A 17415-nucleotide genomic window follows, 5' to 3' on the forward strand; every position below is an offset into this window, starting at 1 on the left:
TCCCCGCCCCTTCTGCTTCGCCAACCCTGGAGCAGAGCTTTTGCTGCGCCCTGCGAGGGCGGGAGCGTGCTGCGCCCCGGAGCCAGAGCTGGGGCGGCCGAGCTGCTGGGAGCCCGGCCCCAGCCAAGTAGAGCCACCTGGGAGCCCAGGGTGCTGCCCGGCCGGCCAGGCGTGAGGGAGGTGCAGCTCTGCTACAAAAACCGTAGGCAGAGATGCCGGGGCCATCTCCCGCCACCAGGTAATGCGTGCCCACCCTGGGGCGCGCTCAGCTGCGCGGTGCTGGGGCGGGGGGCGGGGGGACGTCTCTGCTGGCTTCCGGGGAGTGGTGACGCGGGTCCGGTAGATTTAGGGTCTCTTCCTTTAAGAGACCCTAAGTGAGAGAAGGGGTTTAGGGTGGAACCCCCAGATGAGCCCACCCAGGCCTAGGCCAGCACTGGAATCAGAGCTCTGGCCAGGGAAGGGTGTGAAGGGGAAGCTGGTTTTTGGGGCACTTGCTCTGCCTTAGGAGCCTTGCCCCTTTGCAAGCACCCTTCTGCTTGGCGGCTAGGGTGATGCTTTCCTCAGCCTTGGATTAACGGCTGGCCTGCTGGGACCATGGGGGCTTTTCTCTTGGGTGCTGGGGAGGGGCATTGTATTATAAGTGACTTGTTAAGAGGTGGAGTAAACTGAGAGATAGGAGACCTGGGGTGGGGTGGGGGGGCTGGTCCTGTTCAGGCAGCCTCTGTGGGGCCTCAGTTTCCTTATCTGTGCAATGAAGGGCTTGACATTTTGTTTGTGACTCTGGCATTTTCAGGCTGTCAAACTGCCTTTTGGACAGGTGAGTTGGTAAAAGCCCTAGAATGGACTGCAGAAATGTCCCCCTCAACACTGTAGGAGATAGGCAAACTTGGGAAACAGACCTTGGAGGCAAACTTGGGAAACAGACCTTGGTACCCTGTCTTCCAGCCAGTCTTTTGAATGGCATCTTACTGGGCTGCTCAGGACCCAGTGACTACACGGACGAGACAGAGGTTGAGAATGCTGATTATTTTAGTGTTGAGTGTAGGTATATTGGGTGTAGGGAGATGGGGTTGGGAAGAAGCAGATCAAGGTATATTAATGGTTTTTCTCCAAACTGGCCAATTGTTCGATACTTGGGCATAAAGCTGCTTTAAACTCGGCTGTCTGCTCTGGAGCTTCCTCCTTACTCTGTCAAGCTAATGACAGACCTTGAGGCTGTGTAATGTCTTAATCACTATAATTCTTTCCTTTTTGATCATGTGAAACCAAGAAACACATGTCAGGCCTGATACTAACCTACCTTGATTATTTTGGACTGCCTTCCTCCCCCCAGTTTTTCTGTGACTCTACCTCCTTATCATCTTCTCCCCACTTTTCTTTCTACTTGCTACTCCTGATCATTTTTCCTGTCCTGCCCCCTACCCACCTTTTCTCCCATCCCCACTTTCTCCCTTCTTACTGCTCCCCTTTCTAATCCCTTTCCTCTCATGCTTCGCCTTTCTAATCCTTTCCCCTCCATAGCAAATTTTTCCTGATCACTATCTTATGTACCATCCCCATCCCTGTCCCTTCATATTCACACGAACTACTCTTTAATTTTTATTATGGACTTGACATTGTATATTTATTTGCTTATTTCTTTGCTCCTCTTACTAATCCATAAAGTCCATGAACACAGGGACTCTGTCCTGTTCAGCTAGATTAGTATTGGTACACTGTAGATGCTAAATAAGTGTTTGTGGAATGACTGAATGTGTGTGTGTGTGTGTGTGTGTGTGTGTGTGTGTGTGTGTGTGTGAGAGAGAGAGAGAGAGAGAGAGAGATTGATTGATTGATTGATTAATGTAGCTGCTGAAGGAGGAGATCATTCCAGGTGAGAGGAGGGAGTACAAGCAAAGGAGTAGAGAGAGAAGAGAGAATGAGAAGATGGCTTTTGATGGGAGAAGGGTCACCTCCTTCATTGTAACTGGGTGGTACAGTGCAGGGAAGCATACAGATTTAGGAGTGGGAAGATAGAGTTCTTCTGCAAAGATTTCTGTTTTCTCATTGAAAGTTGGCTCATTGGCTAAGGGAAGGGGTGAATGAGAAGCCCAGTTGATGCTCATTTGAGGCAAGGTAATCATAAATAGGGAGAGCCTCATAATTTTCAAGCTAAAGCGGTCAACCAGGTAATGTTCTGTAGGATACTCAGCTCTTTCAGTATAGAGACAGTTTGGAGAGAGTTGAGCTCAACCATCCCAAAGCTGGGATTTTGCCAATTGAATTTTGGAAAGGGAGAGAAGGCAAGGGGGTTGATTGTTCTTGTTTTTGTTCTTTATCAGATTTACCTTGCCTCAAATGAGCATCAACTGGGCCTCTCATTCACCCCCTCCCTTAGCCAATGAGCCAATAGTTTAACTATTGTTCATACTGTTATGAGCATGGGTATACAGATAGCTCTTACAGACCCTGCTTTCAATATTTTGGGGTATATACCCCAGAAGTAGAACTGCTGGATCATATGGTAATTCTGTAATATTTTTAATTTTTTGAGGAACTGTTCGCTCTACTGTTTTCCATAGTGGCTGTACCATCTTATATTTCTACCAGTAATTCATAAGGGTTCCAGTTTCTCCACATCCTCACCAACACTTGTTGTTTTCTGGGTTTTTTTTGGTAGTAACCATCCTAAGGGTATAAGGTGGTGTCTCGTAGTTTTGGCTTGCATTTCCCTAAATATTAGTGATGTTGAGCATCTTTTTATGTGCTTGTTGGCCATTCATGTATCTTCTTTGGAGAAATGTCTATCCAAATCCTTAGCCCATATTTGAATTGGGTTGTTTGGTTTTTTTTGTTGTTGAATTTTAGAGGGTTGATGGTTTTTGATGTTTAAATGATTTTGTTGGACTATGTTTAGGGAAAAAAGGAAGTGACGGTAGTGGGGACTAACCGATAGTGGATTGGAGCTCAAAATAAAGTCTGGGAATTGTAGTGGAAGTTCTTGAACAAGTGAGCTACATGGATAGGAGGTTGTGTTTGGAGTATATATGATTCTCTCTAGATATTGGAGTCAATGAACATTTTGAGGATAAGGTCCAGGGTGTGATCATGGGAGTATTGGTTAACTTGGACTATAGGTCAGCAAATGAAATAGCCAGAGTGTTGGAAGGGCATCATTGTGGCTGTTGAATCACCTAGAATGATAACTGGAAGGGTACAGAAGAACACTGATCTAGGGACCTTTGAGTGGAGTGTCCAGGAAGTAGGTATTAGGCAGCAAGGGAGTGTGATAGCAGCCAGTGGAGGCTACTCAAAGGAATAGAGGTTTTACAAGAGGAAGAAAAAGGAGTGGTTTGGCAATGGCACTGAAAATTAAGGACCACACTGATAGGTTGGGTGTAAGAGAGAAAACAGCCTTCAGTTGAGAGGGCTGCTAGAGAAGTCTCTTTCTCAGGAGATAACCAAATTTCTTTTAAGGCAAAGAGGCAAGGGGAATGAGCCGATGACAAATGGGAAGTTCCAGAGGAAATAGTGGGAGGGATCCAGAGTCAGGAAAGGGTTGAGGAATTTGGTCAGATTAGAGGACATACAGAAAAGGTTGGGTATGAGAGTTTGGGTGGTCAAGGCTGTCTGAAGTAAATGGACACTGGAAGCTTGATTAAATTAGTCGTGATTCTCTTTTAAAGGAGAGAGGGCAGTCTATTTTCATTCTGTTGTTCCTAATACTTCCAAGAGAATATGTTCCTTTGAGGCAGCATGTGGCAGTGTGGGAGATCATAGGATATGGTCAGGCAGATTGACTGGAAGATCCTCCATCTAGGAGACAGAAGAATAGATTCCAGTGTTTCTTGGGAGGTTAAACTAGATCACCTTATTGGTTCCTTCAGCTCTTAGATTGTATGAGCCTCAGGTTTTAGTGATTATTTTCTCAGTTCAGGCCATCCGTGGGGGGAGGGCTGGAGGTTTGAAGCTTAAATTTGAATTTTTCCCTTAACTATTGGGAATAGCTCAACAGGGAATACAGGTCAGGAATTTCCCAAGATGGTAGGAGGAGGATTATAAGACATTTGGTGCTGGTTTCTGTGAGTCGCTCTAGTGACTATCTGCAGGGGTGATAGGGGTGAGGAAGATGTGTAGTATTATTGGTAGGGGGAGGAGAGGGTGAAGGTATAGGGTCAGCATAAGTTAATTTAAGTCTCTGACTCCAAATCTCTCTGCCTTTTCCATTTCACTTTGCTGCCTCTCATACTTCTCCAATTGTAGTGATCTTAGCTAAGTTGCATACCCCTATGGGTTTCATGTTAGAACTATGAAAGATTTGGAACTAGCTGATTTTCAAGATCCTTCCAATTCCTGTGTTTTTCTTCTCTAAACCAGGCTGCCTTTTAGTCAGTGAACCGTTACTAATTACCTAGTTGTGCCAGGTCTGTGCTGGGTGGGACTCAGGGACATAGACATTAATCAGACTTAGTTTTGTCCTTTGACTTGTTCATGGTCTGGTGAGGTTGATATCATGAAATATGGAACCTGCTGCATAGAATTGTGTATAAAATGCTATTAAATTTGGGGCAAGGTAGAAATAGGAGGGCTGTGTGAAGGTTTTGTAGAGGAAGTGAATCAAGCCGGGTCTTGAAGAATGAGTAGGAGTTTTCTTGGCAGACAAGTTGGGACATTTTAGGCAGAGAGAACAGTGTGGGCAAAGGCAGTAGCCTGAAAGCAGATTGGGTTGGAATGACAAGTTTAGAGATAGAAGAGATGAAACTGGATAGATGAGTGGGGGATGAGAACAGGTGTTTTTTGAACATCTATTTTGTGTCAGGCAGCATGCTAGGGGCTTTTATATATGCTTTTCAATTCTCATGATAGCTCTGTAAAATAGACAATCCTATTTGTATTTTAAAAAAGAGGAAACTGAGGGTCAAAAATTAAAGTAGCTTTCCTAACAGCTCAGAAAGAGCTTCTAGTTTTCCTCCCTGCTACCTCAGCAGTTGCTTTCTTGTTGCTAAACCAGTGCGAGTGGCTGGAGGCTGCATAGCGGGAATGTCTTTGACTTGTCAGAAGGACATCCCTCAGCAAATTCAAGACTGTAGCATTCCAGGCTTCTGCCAAAGAAAACCTCCTGGCACAATTTAATTAAAGATCAGATTCTCATAACCAGGTGTCAAGGGCATGCAGTACTCCCCAGTCTTGGGTGGAGTGTTGATCATGCCAGTCTTAGCAGCTCTGAGTTGTTGGAACTGAGAAATGTGATTAATACATGAGATAGGTTTTATTTCTTTTTTCCTTCCCCATCTTCATTTAAATAATGGCCTGAGGTAATATTAAAGGTCATCTAGTCCAATTCCTTTGCCTCTAGAGTGAACAGTGAGGTATGGTGTAGTGGAAAGAGAGGTGATTCTGCAGTCACACAGACTTCATTTCAGGTTCCTGCCTCTGCTCTCCACTAGCTGTGTGACCCTGGGTGGCTGGCAGCATCTCTGAGATGTTGCTTCTTCTGATTTGTTCACTCTTTTATCCCCAGCACCTAACACAGTCTGGCAAACAGTAGGTGATGAATAAATATTTACATGAATGAATGAGAAAAATAATACCAACCAAATAGATTTCCAAGTTTTCTTGTAAACTCCATTAATGTTAGTGGTTATTAAAATATCAGCCTCAGGTGATGGCTGAAACCCTATTTGTAAATACGGTTAGTCCAGGAGGTTCAATGGGGTTACTTTTAAAAGAATTTTAGCAACTTTGTTAGGCAATTTAGAGAACTCTCCTAAACTCCAAGTCCCATTGTGTGAGCTCAGGGCACCACAGAGTCGTCAGTGCAGATGGATAGCAGCTGGTCCGCTCCTCCAGGCAACACTTCTTTTCTCATTGTCATCCCTCAGCCTTTTTTAATCAACAGCGTCATCTTTTATTTTTAACGTGGGACATTCATTGTACAGATCTAGAACTGCTTAGAAAGGACCATTTTTCTGACTAGCGCTGTATGTGTTGCAGAAAATGAAAGGTCCTCTGTGATTGCTGTGTCCTACTTTTTCACCTTCATGTTGCGTTCTACCACACTGTACTCTCCACACATGTTATTCCTATGGTCTGGGATATATTTGCCGTCATCGTTCTCTGTCAAAATCATTCATTTTATTGTCTGTTTTCCTTGGTCAAGGTAATATACCAATGCCTGGGCCTATCCCAGACCAATTAAAATCAGAGTTAAAGCAGTGGTATTTCCCCCCCCCACCCCCGTCGCCCCCGCTTTTTAATTAGGAAAATCTGAAACATACAGCAAAGTTGAAAGAATTTTATAGTGAATACCTGTGTAATCGCCATGTAGATTCTTCTACCATTAACATTTTCATGTTAACTTGCTTTATCACATCCATTATATATTACATATTGACATGTATATTATATCACATCCCTATGTTCATCCATTAATGTATCTTACTTTTTAAAAATGCATTTCAAAGTAAATTGCAGATATTAGTATACTTCCTCTCTTAAGTACTTCATCTGGTGTTTTAAAAAGCTTCTAGGGAATTCTAATAGTCCAGAGTCAAAGACCACTAGTCTGACCTATTTATTCTTTAAGCCCCTACTCTTTTTTTTTTTTGGCTGCACTGCGCAGCATGTGGGATCTTAGTTTCCCGCCAGGGATGGAACCCATGCCCCCTGCAGTGGAAGTGTGGAGTCCTAACCACTGGATCACCAGGGAATTCTCCTAAGCCCCTACTCTTAGCACCACTTCTGTGAAGCCTCACTGATGACCTCAGTTTAATATAGTCTTTCCTTTCTGTTTCTTCTGACATTTTACTGCTTGTACTGTTCTACAGCACTGTTCACAATTGGCCTGACATTGTGGTTTTCTAGGTCCTGTCTATCTTGCTTACTAGACCATGAGAACCTCTAGAGTTGGGAACATATTCATTTATTTATCTCTATATCCCTGGTTTCTGGCATAGCACCTTACAAGTAAGTACTCATTAAAAATTACTTATTTGAATTGTACTTGAATGAAGGACCTGCAACGTCAGTAAAAGGTGTACATAACTTTCACATGGCTGATTTGAGGACCAAGAAATTATTTATCTTCTCTGTTGCTTAGCTCGTGGCAGACATTTAGTAAATATCAATCTTAAGTCCAGCCCAAACATGTTTATATATTTCTATATTTGCCATTGGCTAGATTTGATGGATCTAAATGTAAATCAGAAGTAGCATAGTTTAGGTCAGAATAGGTACAGCCGGGTGAGGATTACCTCAAGTATAGTTGGAAAATCCTTTGGCAGAGAATCGGAAGACTTGAGTTCCAATCCCCACCTTTAAATTTCTGTGTGATCTTTGGCAATTTCTTTCTGCTTTTTGGACCTCCGTATTCCTGTTACGTGAGGGGGTCAGATTAGATGACCCCTGAGGTTGCTTCTGGCTTTGATGTTATGTGTATCTTAAAATCTTTGATTATCTTGGCTGTGATTTATACTCGTGGCTGTGGAATCCAGATGTGGTAAAGCAGAAAGAAGTAGTTGTTGGTGAACATACTCCCCTGAATCCCTGACCGGTTTTGTTTAGTATGTAAAGTACCTTGTACATAGTGGCTACTTGAAAAGTGTTTTCTTTCCCTTTTTTCTCCTCTAGCACTGTATCTTTATGCTTTTTATAGAAAAAGAAACATAAATCACTTCCCCTCCTTGGTTGCCTCTTGACCAGTGTCTGTCTAGAGACTGACTGCTCAGGAGGAAACAACAGTTTGCAGCTCATAGGTGAAGAGAGTTCTATTAGGACTATAGCTAGTAAATAACAGAGCCAGGACTTAAACTTGTCTGATTTTAACTCCATTCATCTTTTTACTATATCGCCCTGCCAATGGCCCTTTTGAAACCTCACAGTGATCCTACATTTATTATAGAGTCATTCAGTTGATTAATAATTAGTACTTCAGTATAATTAGTTGCTTATAAATTATTAGGCTCCCTGAGCCTCTGGGGCATTGGTAACACATGGTCAATCTGTCTTTCTCTCTGTATGTTATATCAGTTTGTCATCTAGGATAGATAAAGGGGTGCCATCTGAACTATCATTCTAAATGTTGGCCTCGGGCTTAGCTTTATTCTGCAGCTTGTCAGAAGGCGTTGGTTTCTCATCCTTCCAAATCTTTGACCTGCAGAGATTGCTAGAAGACTTACTATATATTTGGTCATGTTATTCAAGAGCTGAGTGTATTTCTTGCAAATCAAAACTACAATGAGGTAACATCACACCGGTCAGAATGGCCATCATCAAAAAATCTACAAACAATAAATGCCGGAGAGGGTGTGGAGAAAAGGGAACCTTCCTACACTGTTGGTGGGAATGTAAATTGGTACAGCCACTATGGAGAACAGTATGGAGGTTCCTTAAAAAAACTAAAAATAGAACTACCATATGACCCAGGAATCCTACTCCTGGGCATCCGGAGAACACTGTAATTCAAAAAAAGATACATGCAGCCCAATGTTCGTTGCAGCACTATTTACAATAACCTGGACATGGACTCATCCTAAATGTCCATCAACAGAGGAATGGATAAAGAAGATGTGGTACATACATACAATGGAATATTACTCAGCCATAAAAAAGAACAAAATAATGCAATCTGCAGCAACATGGATGGACCTAGAGATTGTCATACTGAGTGAAGTAAGTCAGACACAGAAAGACAAATATTATATCGCTTATATGTGGAATCTAAAAAAAAAGGGTACAAATGAACCTTATTTACAAAACAGAAGTAGAGTCATAGATGTAGACAACAAACTTATGGTTACCAGGGGATAAGGGTGGGGACAGATAAACTGGGAGATTGGGACTGACACATACACACTACCATATGTAAAATAGATAACTAATAAGAACCTGCTGTATAGCACGGGGAACTCTACTCAATACTCTGTAATGGCCTATATGGGAAAAGAATCTAAAAAAAAAGAGTGGATATATGTATATGTATAACTGATTCACTTTGCTATATACCTGAAACTAACACAACATTGTAAATCAACTATACTCCAGTAAAAATTAAAAAAAAAAAAAAGAATTTCTTCTTTTTCCTATCAGGATTGAAATTTTGGACTTGTTTTCCTATAAACAAAGTTTAGAATAGTGTAGGTTTTAAAATGTGCTAATTATTGTGCTAGGTATAGATGGATAAAATGACCTCTGAGTGGATCTATAAAGTGTAAAGAGAGTAAAGACTTGTGGAGAAGCCATAGGAAAGGACTGGATGGAGGGCTGCAGAGAAACTGGAAAGTAGTGTAGAAATATTAAGTCCAAGTAAGTTCAAAGGAAAGGTTCAAGAAGACACAAACTTGTGTTCTGTGAGTATAGTTGAAAATACTGGCAATGTTTAGCATTGAGAAAATAGATTTTGGGCGGTGGGGGGAGTCTTGAGAGATGATTTCAGGTACATAAAGTTCTGTCTGGGAAGAGGCAATAGACTTTCGCTGAGTAGCCCTCATATAGGATTTAGAAATAATAGAGGGAAGTAGTGTTTGTTTGTTCATTTGTTGTTCTTTTATTTATTCATTTGCTTGTTCACTTGTTCAACAAATCTTTACTGATTACCTGTTCCGTGCCAGGCCTGGTGTTGGGGATTGCGATGACTGAAATTTGTTGTTGAGGAGTTCATAGTCTTAAGTCCGGCAGGGAAGGGAAGTGCAGGGAGAGGCAAATGTGTAAACAAATAATTGCAATTCATTGGGAGAAGATAAAACAATATAAGTGAGAACTCTCTAAATGAGGTCACCAAAGATAGAATAGGCTGACTTGTGAGACTGTGGATTTCCTATCACTGGAGGTTTTCAAGCACAGGCTAGATGACCTGGGCTGGAATGTGGTACAGAGTATTCAAACATTGTATTCCAACAACAGATTTTAGGTTTTAATAATTTAGAATTTTTTTTGAAAGTGGCAATCTACCACCTAGAGTTCTTCAAACACAGTGGAAGAACTGAGAAATGAAGAAAAGCCTTATCAGAAAGGTTGATGAAGCCTTTCTTGGTGCAATCCTGGGCTGTCATCCTGAAAAGGAGTAATATTCAATGAAGCTTTTGGCTGAAGGACCTAAGAGGCAAGGAAGGGCCTGCTTAGGGTATCAGGTGGCTGCAGGGGGTATAATTTTGGAACTGGCCATCTGGAGTGGGAAGGTACTCTTGAGAGCTGGGCCAGTAGAAATTCTCTTTGGGGGAGCTGAGGGACTTGAGTTGGGGCTGGGAGGGAAAGCAAAGACAAATCTGCAAAATGAAACTGGAAGAAATGGGTAAAAAACACACCACCCAGAGAGTTACTCTAGATTAACAAGATTATCCTTGCTTACTAGATTTCTTTTGTTCAAAAAGAGAAGTAAGGAGCAGTTGGTTTGTCAGAGGTAGGTCAGGATGAATTATATAAACAGATGAAGTTTAAATTTGATCTTAAAAGATGAGTAAGATTTTCATCAGTCAGAGGAGGGAGAAATTACTGACAAGAAGCATTGGGGGTGGGGGGTGGGTAGGGCAAGAGGAGGGTAAGAGACTACTTGGCAAATTCAGGAGAACAGAGATTTCTGAAGTGTGGTTTGAATGCAAGCTGTGTCCAGGTACAGTGGCTTAGTTTGTGAGGCAGTTCAATATCAGATTGCAAAGGACCTTAAAATTTCGTCTGTACTGAATTCCTTAAAGGCAAGGTATATAACTCTGTCAAACTTTTGATTAATAGAAATATTTATTGAATCCACTGTTGAGTTAGATACTATACTAGGCTCTTTTGGATTACAAAGGTGACAAAATCGTGCCTGATCTTTGGGTTACATTCTTCCTGGTGAAGATAATTATAACATAGTAAAAATAAATGTGATAACCTGGAAATATACCCATTGCCTTTGGAGTGTGGAGGAGGAGACCTTAACTTCTTAAAGGTGAGAACGTTTCAAAAGGGCTTCATAGAAGAAATAGCAGTTGAAGGATGAGTGAATTTGAGGATAGGGAAATTGGCATTCTAAGCAGAGGGAACAGCATGTGTAAAGGAATGAAAGTGTGAAAACTACAGTATACTTGAAGAAGTTGGAGAAGTTGGGTGTGGCTAGAGTATAAGGGGAATTAGAGGGAGTGGTAGTGGTGGGAAATGAAGCTGATGGTGGAATGGGTTAAACAATGGGAGGGCCTTCAAAAGCAAGCTAAGGAACTTTAGCTTTTATTCTGGGATGTCACTGAAGGGTTTTAAGTAGAGGTATGAGTGTTTTAAGATCACTGATGGCATGTGGAGAAAGGATTGAGGGAAAAAATGGATGCAAGGGATCATTTAGCTCTGCATTTATTAGAAAATGTTAAGACTCCTATAGATTATGTCCATAGCATTTAAGTAATTAACTTCTAAAGCAGTGGTATTCAATTCTGGCAGGCACTGGGATCACTAAGTTTTAAAATTATAAATTTTGGGCTTAACCCAGCCATACTAAATCAGAATTTATGAGGATCATACAAGGACATCTATATTTCTGAAAAGTTTTGGTGATTATTACACTGTTGTTTTTTTTTAATGATTAGAAACTTCAGTCTAAAAAGCACTGTTGTGTTTGACTCTAAGGAGCTTACATTCTAAATAGTCATGGTTAAAGATATAGTTTCCAGGGTAGCATGAAGAATAATGAGAAACTTTATTAACTCTGGATATATTCCTATTTATCTATTGTCAAGCACACTTATTTAAGGTAATAACATTTATCTTCACTAAAACTACTGGTTCCATGTGATAGGGATTTTTTTTCCTTTTCTTTTAGATTTTATTCCTTCTGTTTCCCAGAAACACTGGAAATTGCCTGTAAATTCAGCACCATATAGGACAAGATGGTTAATGCATTGATCATCATATATTTAGAACAAGGTCAAATTTTAGAGGAAGGAGATACTGGAGAGATGATAAAGGCCAGGGGTCAGCAAACTTTTCTTGTAAAGGACCAGATAGTAAATATTGTAGGTTTGTGAACAACCTAAATATTTTAGGCCTATTGCAACTACTTAGCATTGCCATTGGAACGTGAAAGAAGCCATAGACAATATGTAAGTGAATGGATGTGGCTGTGTTCCAGTAAAACTGTTTACAAAACCAGCAGCTTTACTGACCATTGGTATAGTGATACAATTCCTACCAGAGAAGGAATGATTTTCCTAAGGTAACAAAATTAGAGCTTGGCAGAGAACTCACTGTGTGGAATGCTGTTGGCAGTTTTATTTAATCTTCATGTGAACGACTAAATGGAACCCAAGTGGTTAAGGAATTTCTCTAAAGCTTGTTAAGTAGCACAGGGATTCATACTCAGTTTAGCTGGGCCAAATTTCTGCCTTTTAAATCACATCATGGTGGTTTTTTGTGCTCTCCAATGCCTTAGGTAGGAGAATGAAGAGAAAAGCAAGAACCTTGTGAATTTTCAGCAGTGCTTGGCACAGAGTAGGTATTACATCTTTGAGTATGGTGGACTGAATAAGATAGCAGTAGTCATAGTATGCAGTGGAAGGGCTTGAGGTGGGTCCTGGAGGAAGGGTTGTAAAATTTGGATTCCTTTAAAATTTTCAACACATATTTCCTTTTGCTCAAAAAATAATAAAAGAGTTATGTTCTTCTTTCTGATTCCAGTAGCTGCTGCTGGTGGTGACAATGTCGAATAACGGCCTAGACATTCAAGACAAACCCCCAGCCCCTCCGATGAGAAATACCAGCACTATGATTGGAGCTGGCAGCAAAGATGCTGGAACCCTAAACCACGGTTCCAAACCTCTGCCTCCAAACCCAGAGGAGAAGAAAAAGAAGGACCGATTTTACCGAGCCATCTTACCTGGTGATAAAAGTACAGTATTTCATTTCTTTCTCATCATTTGTATACTTAAAAAAAATTTTTTTTGTAACCTGAATAAAATATTTGTCCCTTCCTGGATTTAATTTTCCTTTAATCCCTTTTTCTCTCATTAAATATTTTCCTTATTCCTTATCTTCTTTTCCTGAAATGACTGTGAAGTCAAATGGAAAATAGACCCATTATTACACTCTATTAACTATATCTGACCAAAATTCTAGGAAAATAATTAGGCTCTTGCCAGATTTTGGGCAATCTGAAGCCATATATTTACTTACTTTTTAAGTTCTTAAACTGTTTATGACCTCACAAAATATAAGAAATATTGAAATGTCTTCATTTGGATATGGTTTTTCCCCCAAACTAGTTTCATTTGGAATGTCTTCTTTCCAGATTCTTTTTTTGTTTTTTGAAAAATTTTATTTATTTATTTTTGGCTGCATTGGGTCTTCGTTGCTGCGCACGGGCTTTCTCTAGTTGTGTCGAGCGGGGGCTACTCTTTGTCGCGCTTCGCAGGCCTCTCATTGCAGTGGCTTCTCTTGTGGCAGAGCCCTGGCTGTAGGTGCGCAGGCTTCAGTAGTGGTGGCACGCGGGCTCAGTAGTTGTTGCTTGCGGGCTTAGTTGCTCCGCGGCCTGTGGGATCTTCCCGGACCAGGCATCGAACCTGTGTTCCCTGCATTGGCAGGCGGATTCTTAACCACTGCACCAGCAGGGAAGTCCCTTGTGTCCAGATTCTTTTTTTAAAAAAATTAATTAATTAATTAATTTATTTATTTATTTTTGGCTACATTGGGTCTTCGCTGCTGAACCCAGGCTTTCTTTAGTTGCGTTGAGCAGGGCCTAATCTTCATTGTGGTGCACAGCCTTCTCATTGCAGTGGCTTCTCTTGTTGTGGAGCACGGGCTCTAGGTGCACGGGCTTCAGTAGTTGTGGCACGCCGGCTTCAGTAGTTGTAGTTTGTGATCTCTAGAGCGCAGGCTCAGTAGCTGTGGCACACGGGTTTAGTTGCTCTGCAGCATGTGGGATCTTCCCAGACCAGGGCTTGAACCTGTGTCCCCTGCATTGGCAGGCGGATTCTTAACCACTGTGCCACCAGGGAAGTCCCAGTACCCTTTCTCTTACTCTTTCATTGAAGCTGGGAGGCATAGCTAGTAGGCTACATGGTAAAGTCAGAATTGGGATTCTGAAACAGTAGGCCAAATATGCCAAGTACAGTGGTGAATTGCAGAAAATATGTTGCAGAAAAATATACCTGCATAACTACAGATCAGGGGAGATGGTAGATAATAGTATCATTAACCAAATAGGAAGCACAAGAAGAGGAACAAGTGAGGAAGGTTGATGGTTGGAGAGCAGGAAAGATGATGACTTAAACACATTGTGTTTGAAGTGAAAAGATAATATTAGACACTTTGCATTTGAGACGTCTTGACATAGAGATGTCTAATAGGCAGTGATCTTACATATAGGAAATGATTGTTGGAAAACTGAAATGAGAACTATTGAGGACTTTTATTGAGTACACTGGGCGTGCATCTTTGTGTTTACCCTTTCCTCTACCCCACCTTCATTGTGAGCTCTTTTGGGGTCTAGATAGAAGAGGCACACATAAGTTGCTTAACTTTTGTTTTCTGGCTAATTCATTTATGTAGTAGCTGCCAACTTCCTAGGTGAGGGGCTATGATCTAGGTGATGTTACTCTACCATAGAATCTTCTCCCACATATATAGCCACTTTGTTTATCCCTCAGTTTAGATGTGTGCTTATTTTTAATATTGTGCTTTATCAACCATAATTCTTGATCTCTATAAATAAGTAGGCTTTCAGCCCAAGTTTCTACATGCAGTAAAGAGGACTTTTAAAAATAAAAAATAAAAAGTTGGAATTGTTCTTACTGACAAACCAGGAAGATGATGAGATTCCTGACCAATAGGCATCATCAAAATTAAAACTTTTGTGCTTCAGAAAGAAAGAGAAAAGATAACCCACAGAATGGGAGAAAATTTTCCCAAATCATATATCTGATAAGGACCTTATATCAAAAATATAAAGAGTTACTATATTACCAAAAAGGAAAACATATGTCCACACAAAAACTTGTACATGAATGTTTATAGCAGCATTATTGATAATAGCTAAAAAGTGGGAACGACTCAAATGTTCATCAACTGATGAATGGATAAATAAAATGTGGTATATCCATACAAAGAAATATTAGCTGGTAACAAAAAGAAATGAAGTCCAGATCCATACTACAAAAGGGGGAACCTTGAAAACATTATTATTAGTGAAAGAAGCCAGTCACAAAGGACCACATACTGTATGATTCTGCTTATATGAATTATCCAGGCAAATTCATATTATCCAGACAAATTCATAGACAAAAAGTGAAGAGTGGTTGCCTAGGGTTGCAGGGGGATGTGAATGGGATTAGGGGACAATGGCTAAGAGGTATGGGGTTTCTTTTTGGGGTAATGAAAATGTTCTAAAGTTGATTGTGGAGATGATTCCCCAGCTCCGTGAATGTATTGAGTCACTGAATTTTGGACTCTATGGGTGAATTGTATAGTATGTGAATTATATCTCAATAAAACTCTGTTAAAAAAAAAACAGCTGATGGAAGTGTTTAGACATCATTGGGAACCGAAGGGATGACCTTATGTATTGAATGGGGAGATGGGAATTGGGATATCGGTCTTGTAGTCTTGGTTCTCTCATAAATTGGCTGCCTGGTTTGGGTCAGTTACTTGTCTTTGGACTTCAGTGCCTTCATCTAAAATATTAGAGTCACACAGATATAGGGAACAAACTAGTGGTTACCAGTGTGGAGAGGGAAGGGGAAGAGATAATATAGGGGTAAGGGAAAAAGAGGGTTATTATGGGGTTATATGAAATCACGTGAGAATGGATACATGTATATGTATGGCTGAGTTGCTTTGCTGTGCACCTGAAACTATCACAACCCTGTTAATTGGCTATACTCCAATATAAAATAAAGTTAAAGAAAAAAAGAAATCGTGTGTGGAACCTTTGAAAATTGTAAAGCACTCTAGAATTTGAAGAATCTTTCATTCAATAAAAAACAATTTAAAAAAATTAGTCAAACCAGTAGACATATACAGTCTCTTATAGTTTTGAAATGCTATAATTACATAAATGAGATATAAAGATGAGGTTGGATCAGGTTGTATATGTATGTGAAACAAAACTAGGCCATTGTGAAGTACTTTGTTCAGCAATAAAGCTGTAGATGAAGAGGTTCTTCTGGAAATCCTCGCTGAGTAACCCTAGGCCAAATCTGGTCTGAAAGTAAGTCTCATAGCTCAAGATCAAAGCTGTAGCTCTATAAATTCAAAGCATAGATGTAGAAAGCATAGAGTTCTAAGAAGTTCTTGTGAAACGATGTAGTGGCCTCTCTTTCACCACCTAGTTTTGTATTTCCTATACATACCCTGAGCACATAGGTTTCACCCCTTTGCTCTAAGACCTTAGATGGCTATAATTAATGCATACATCAAAATGAAATAAATGAATTTTTTCCTTTTGTTTGGAAACTTTATTCAGCTTGATTTTGTGCTTGTTGATTTTATCATTGAACCAATAAGCATTTGTTGACCTGCCGCTTTGTGCTTAACTTAGTCCTAGAAGGATGCACCGCAGTGTTGGCAGTCTTTGAAGTGGTATGCCCTTCATGAAGTATTTGAGAATTTATACCAGCTATACAGAGAAATGGGCTAGAACTGGACTTAGCCTGGATTGAGTCATACCTCTAACATTTATTAACTCTGTGATTTTTTGCCCTTTTACCTATTTATTTTAATCCCTGTATCCTTAACTGTAAAGTGGGGGAATGATTATAATTCCCATCCATCCCATATCATGAGTAGGCTTTTGTCATTTGACGTAGTGGATGTAAAAGCGTTTTCTAAACTCTAAAACACTATACAAATATGAAGTTTGTTTTTTGTTTTTTTTTTAAGGGAAACCTCATTTCTTGTTTGATCCGATATCTGTAACAACTCATTTTCAGCTGGGGAGGCTGAGGCTTAGAGAAAAGTAAATTGATCAAGGTCTTACAGTTGGAAAGTGGCAGGGATGAGTATGGAACTAAGTCTTCCTAAAGTATCTATTACATCACAACATACTATCTCTGTTAGTTGTTCCCAACCCAGATTACACATCCGACTCACTCATGGTGCTTTTCTGAAATACAGTTGCCCAGATCCTACCCAGACTTTTGGAGCCAGAATTTCCAGAGGGGTAGTTTTGGGGTCTAAAGGGATTTGGGAGATGAGGAAGAAGAGCTCTCTGTGGGCTGCGTTAGTGGTTGAGATTTGAGCTGGCAATGGGTAGAATGTCTATGGGCATTACCTAATGCTGACCTCCAGCATGGCTTCAGTGTGTGCCTGGGGGGATGCGTAAATGATTGCAAGAAGCTGTAATTAAGGGCCTGTGATAGGTGGCGCTGAGTTGCAGAATTCCATGTGGGAAAGCCTGGTTCCTGTGGTTAGGATCTGGAGCCTTTGGTTTATTCTAAGAAGTCCTGTAGCATTTAGTTTGGAATCTTTTCCTGGCTGCAT

At 40.7% G+C, this 17415-nt stretch overlaps 1 protein-coding gene across 12 annotated transcripts in view; it reads left to right on the forward strand.

The window, feature by feature from the left end:
• Positions 1–17415, forward strand: part of PAK1 (p21 (RAC1) activated kinase 1) — a 151773-nt gene that overhangs the window by 68617 nt on the left and 65741 nt on the right. For 7 of the 12 annotated variants that reach the window (XM_082410355.1, XM_082410358.1, XM_082410356.1 and 4 more), the window contains one exon: positions 12619–12829. In XM_082410355.1, the coding sequence (XP_082266481.1) occupies positions 12640–12829 (190 nt within the window). In that variant the 5' untranslated portion in view covers positions 12619–12639. Of the gene's footprint in view, positions 1–93; positions 239–8476; positions 8650–12618; positions 12830–17415 lie in introns of those variants that run through there. The other 5 variants (XM_082410360.1, XM_082410349.1, XM_082410354.1 and 2 more) reach the window with 4 other exon arrangements.

This window comes from Balaenoptera physalus (assembly GCF_965194825.1).
Source record: "Balaenoptera physalus genome assembly, chromosome: 10".
Classification (NCBI taxonomy): Eukaryota; Metazoa; Chordata; class Mammalia; order Artiodactyla; family Balaenopteridae; genus Balaenoptera; species Balaenoptera physalus.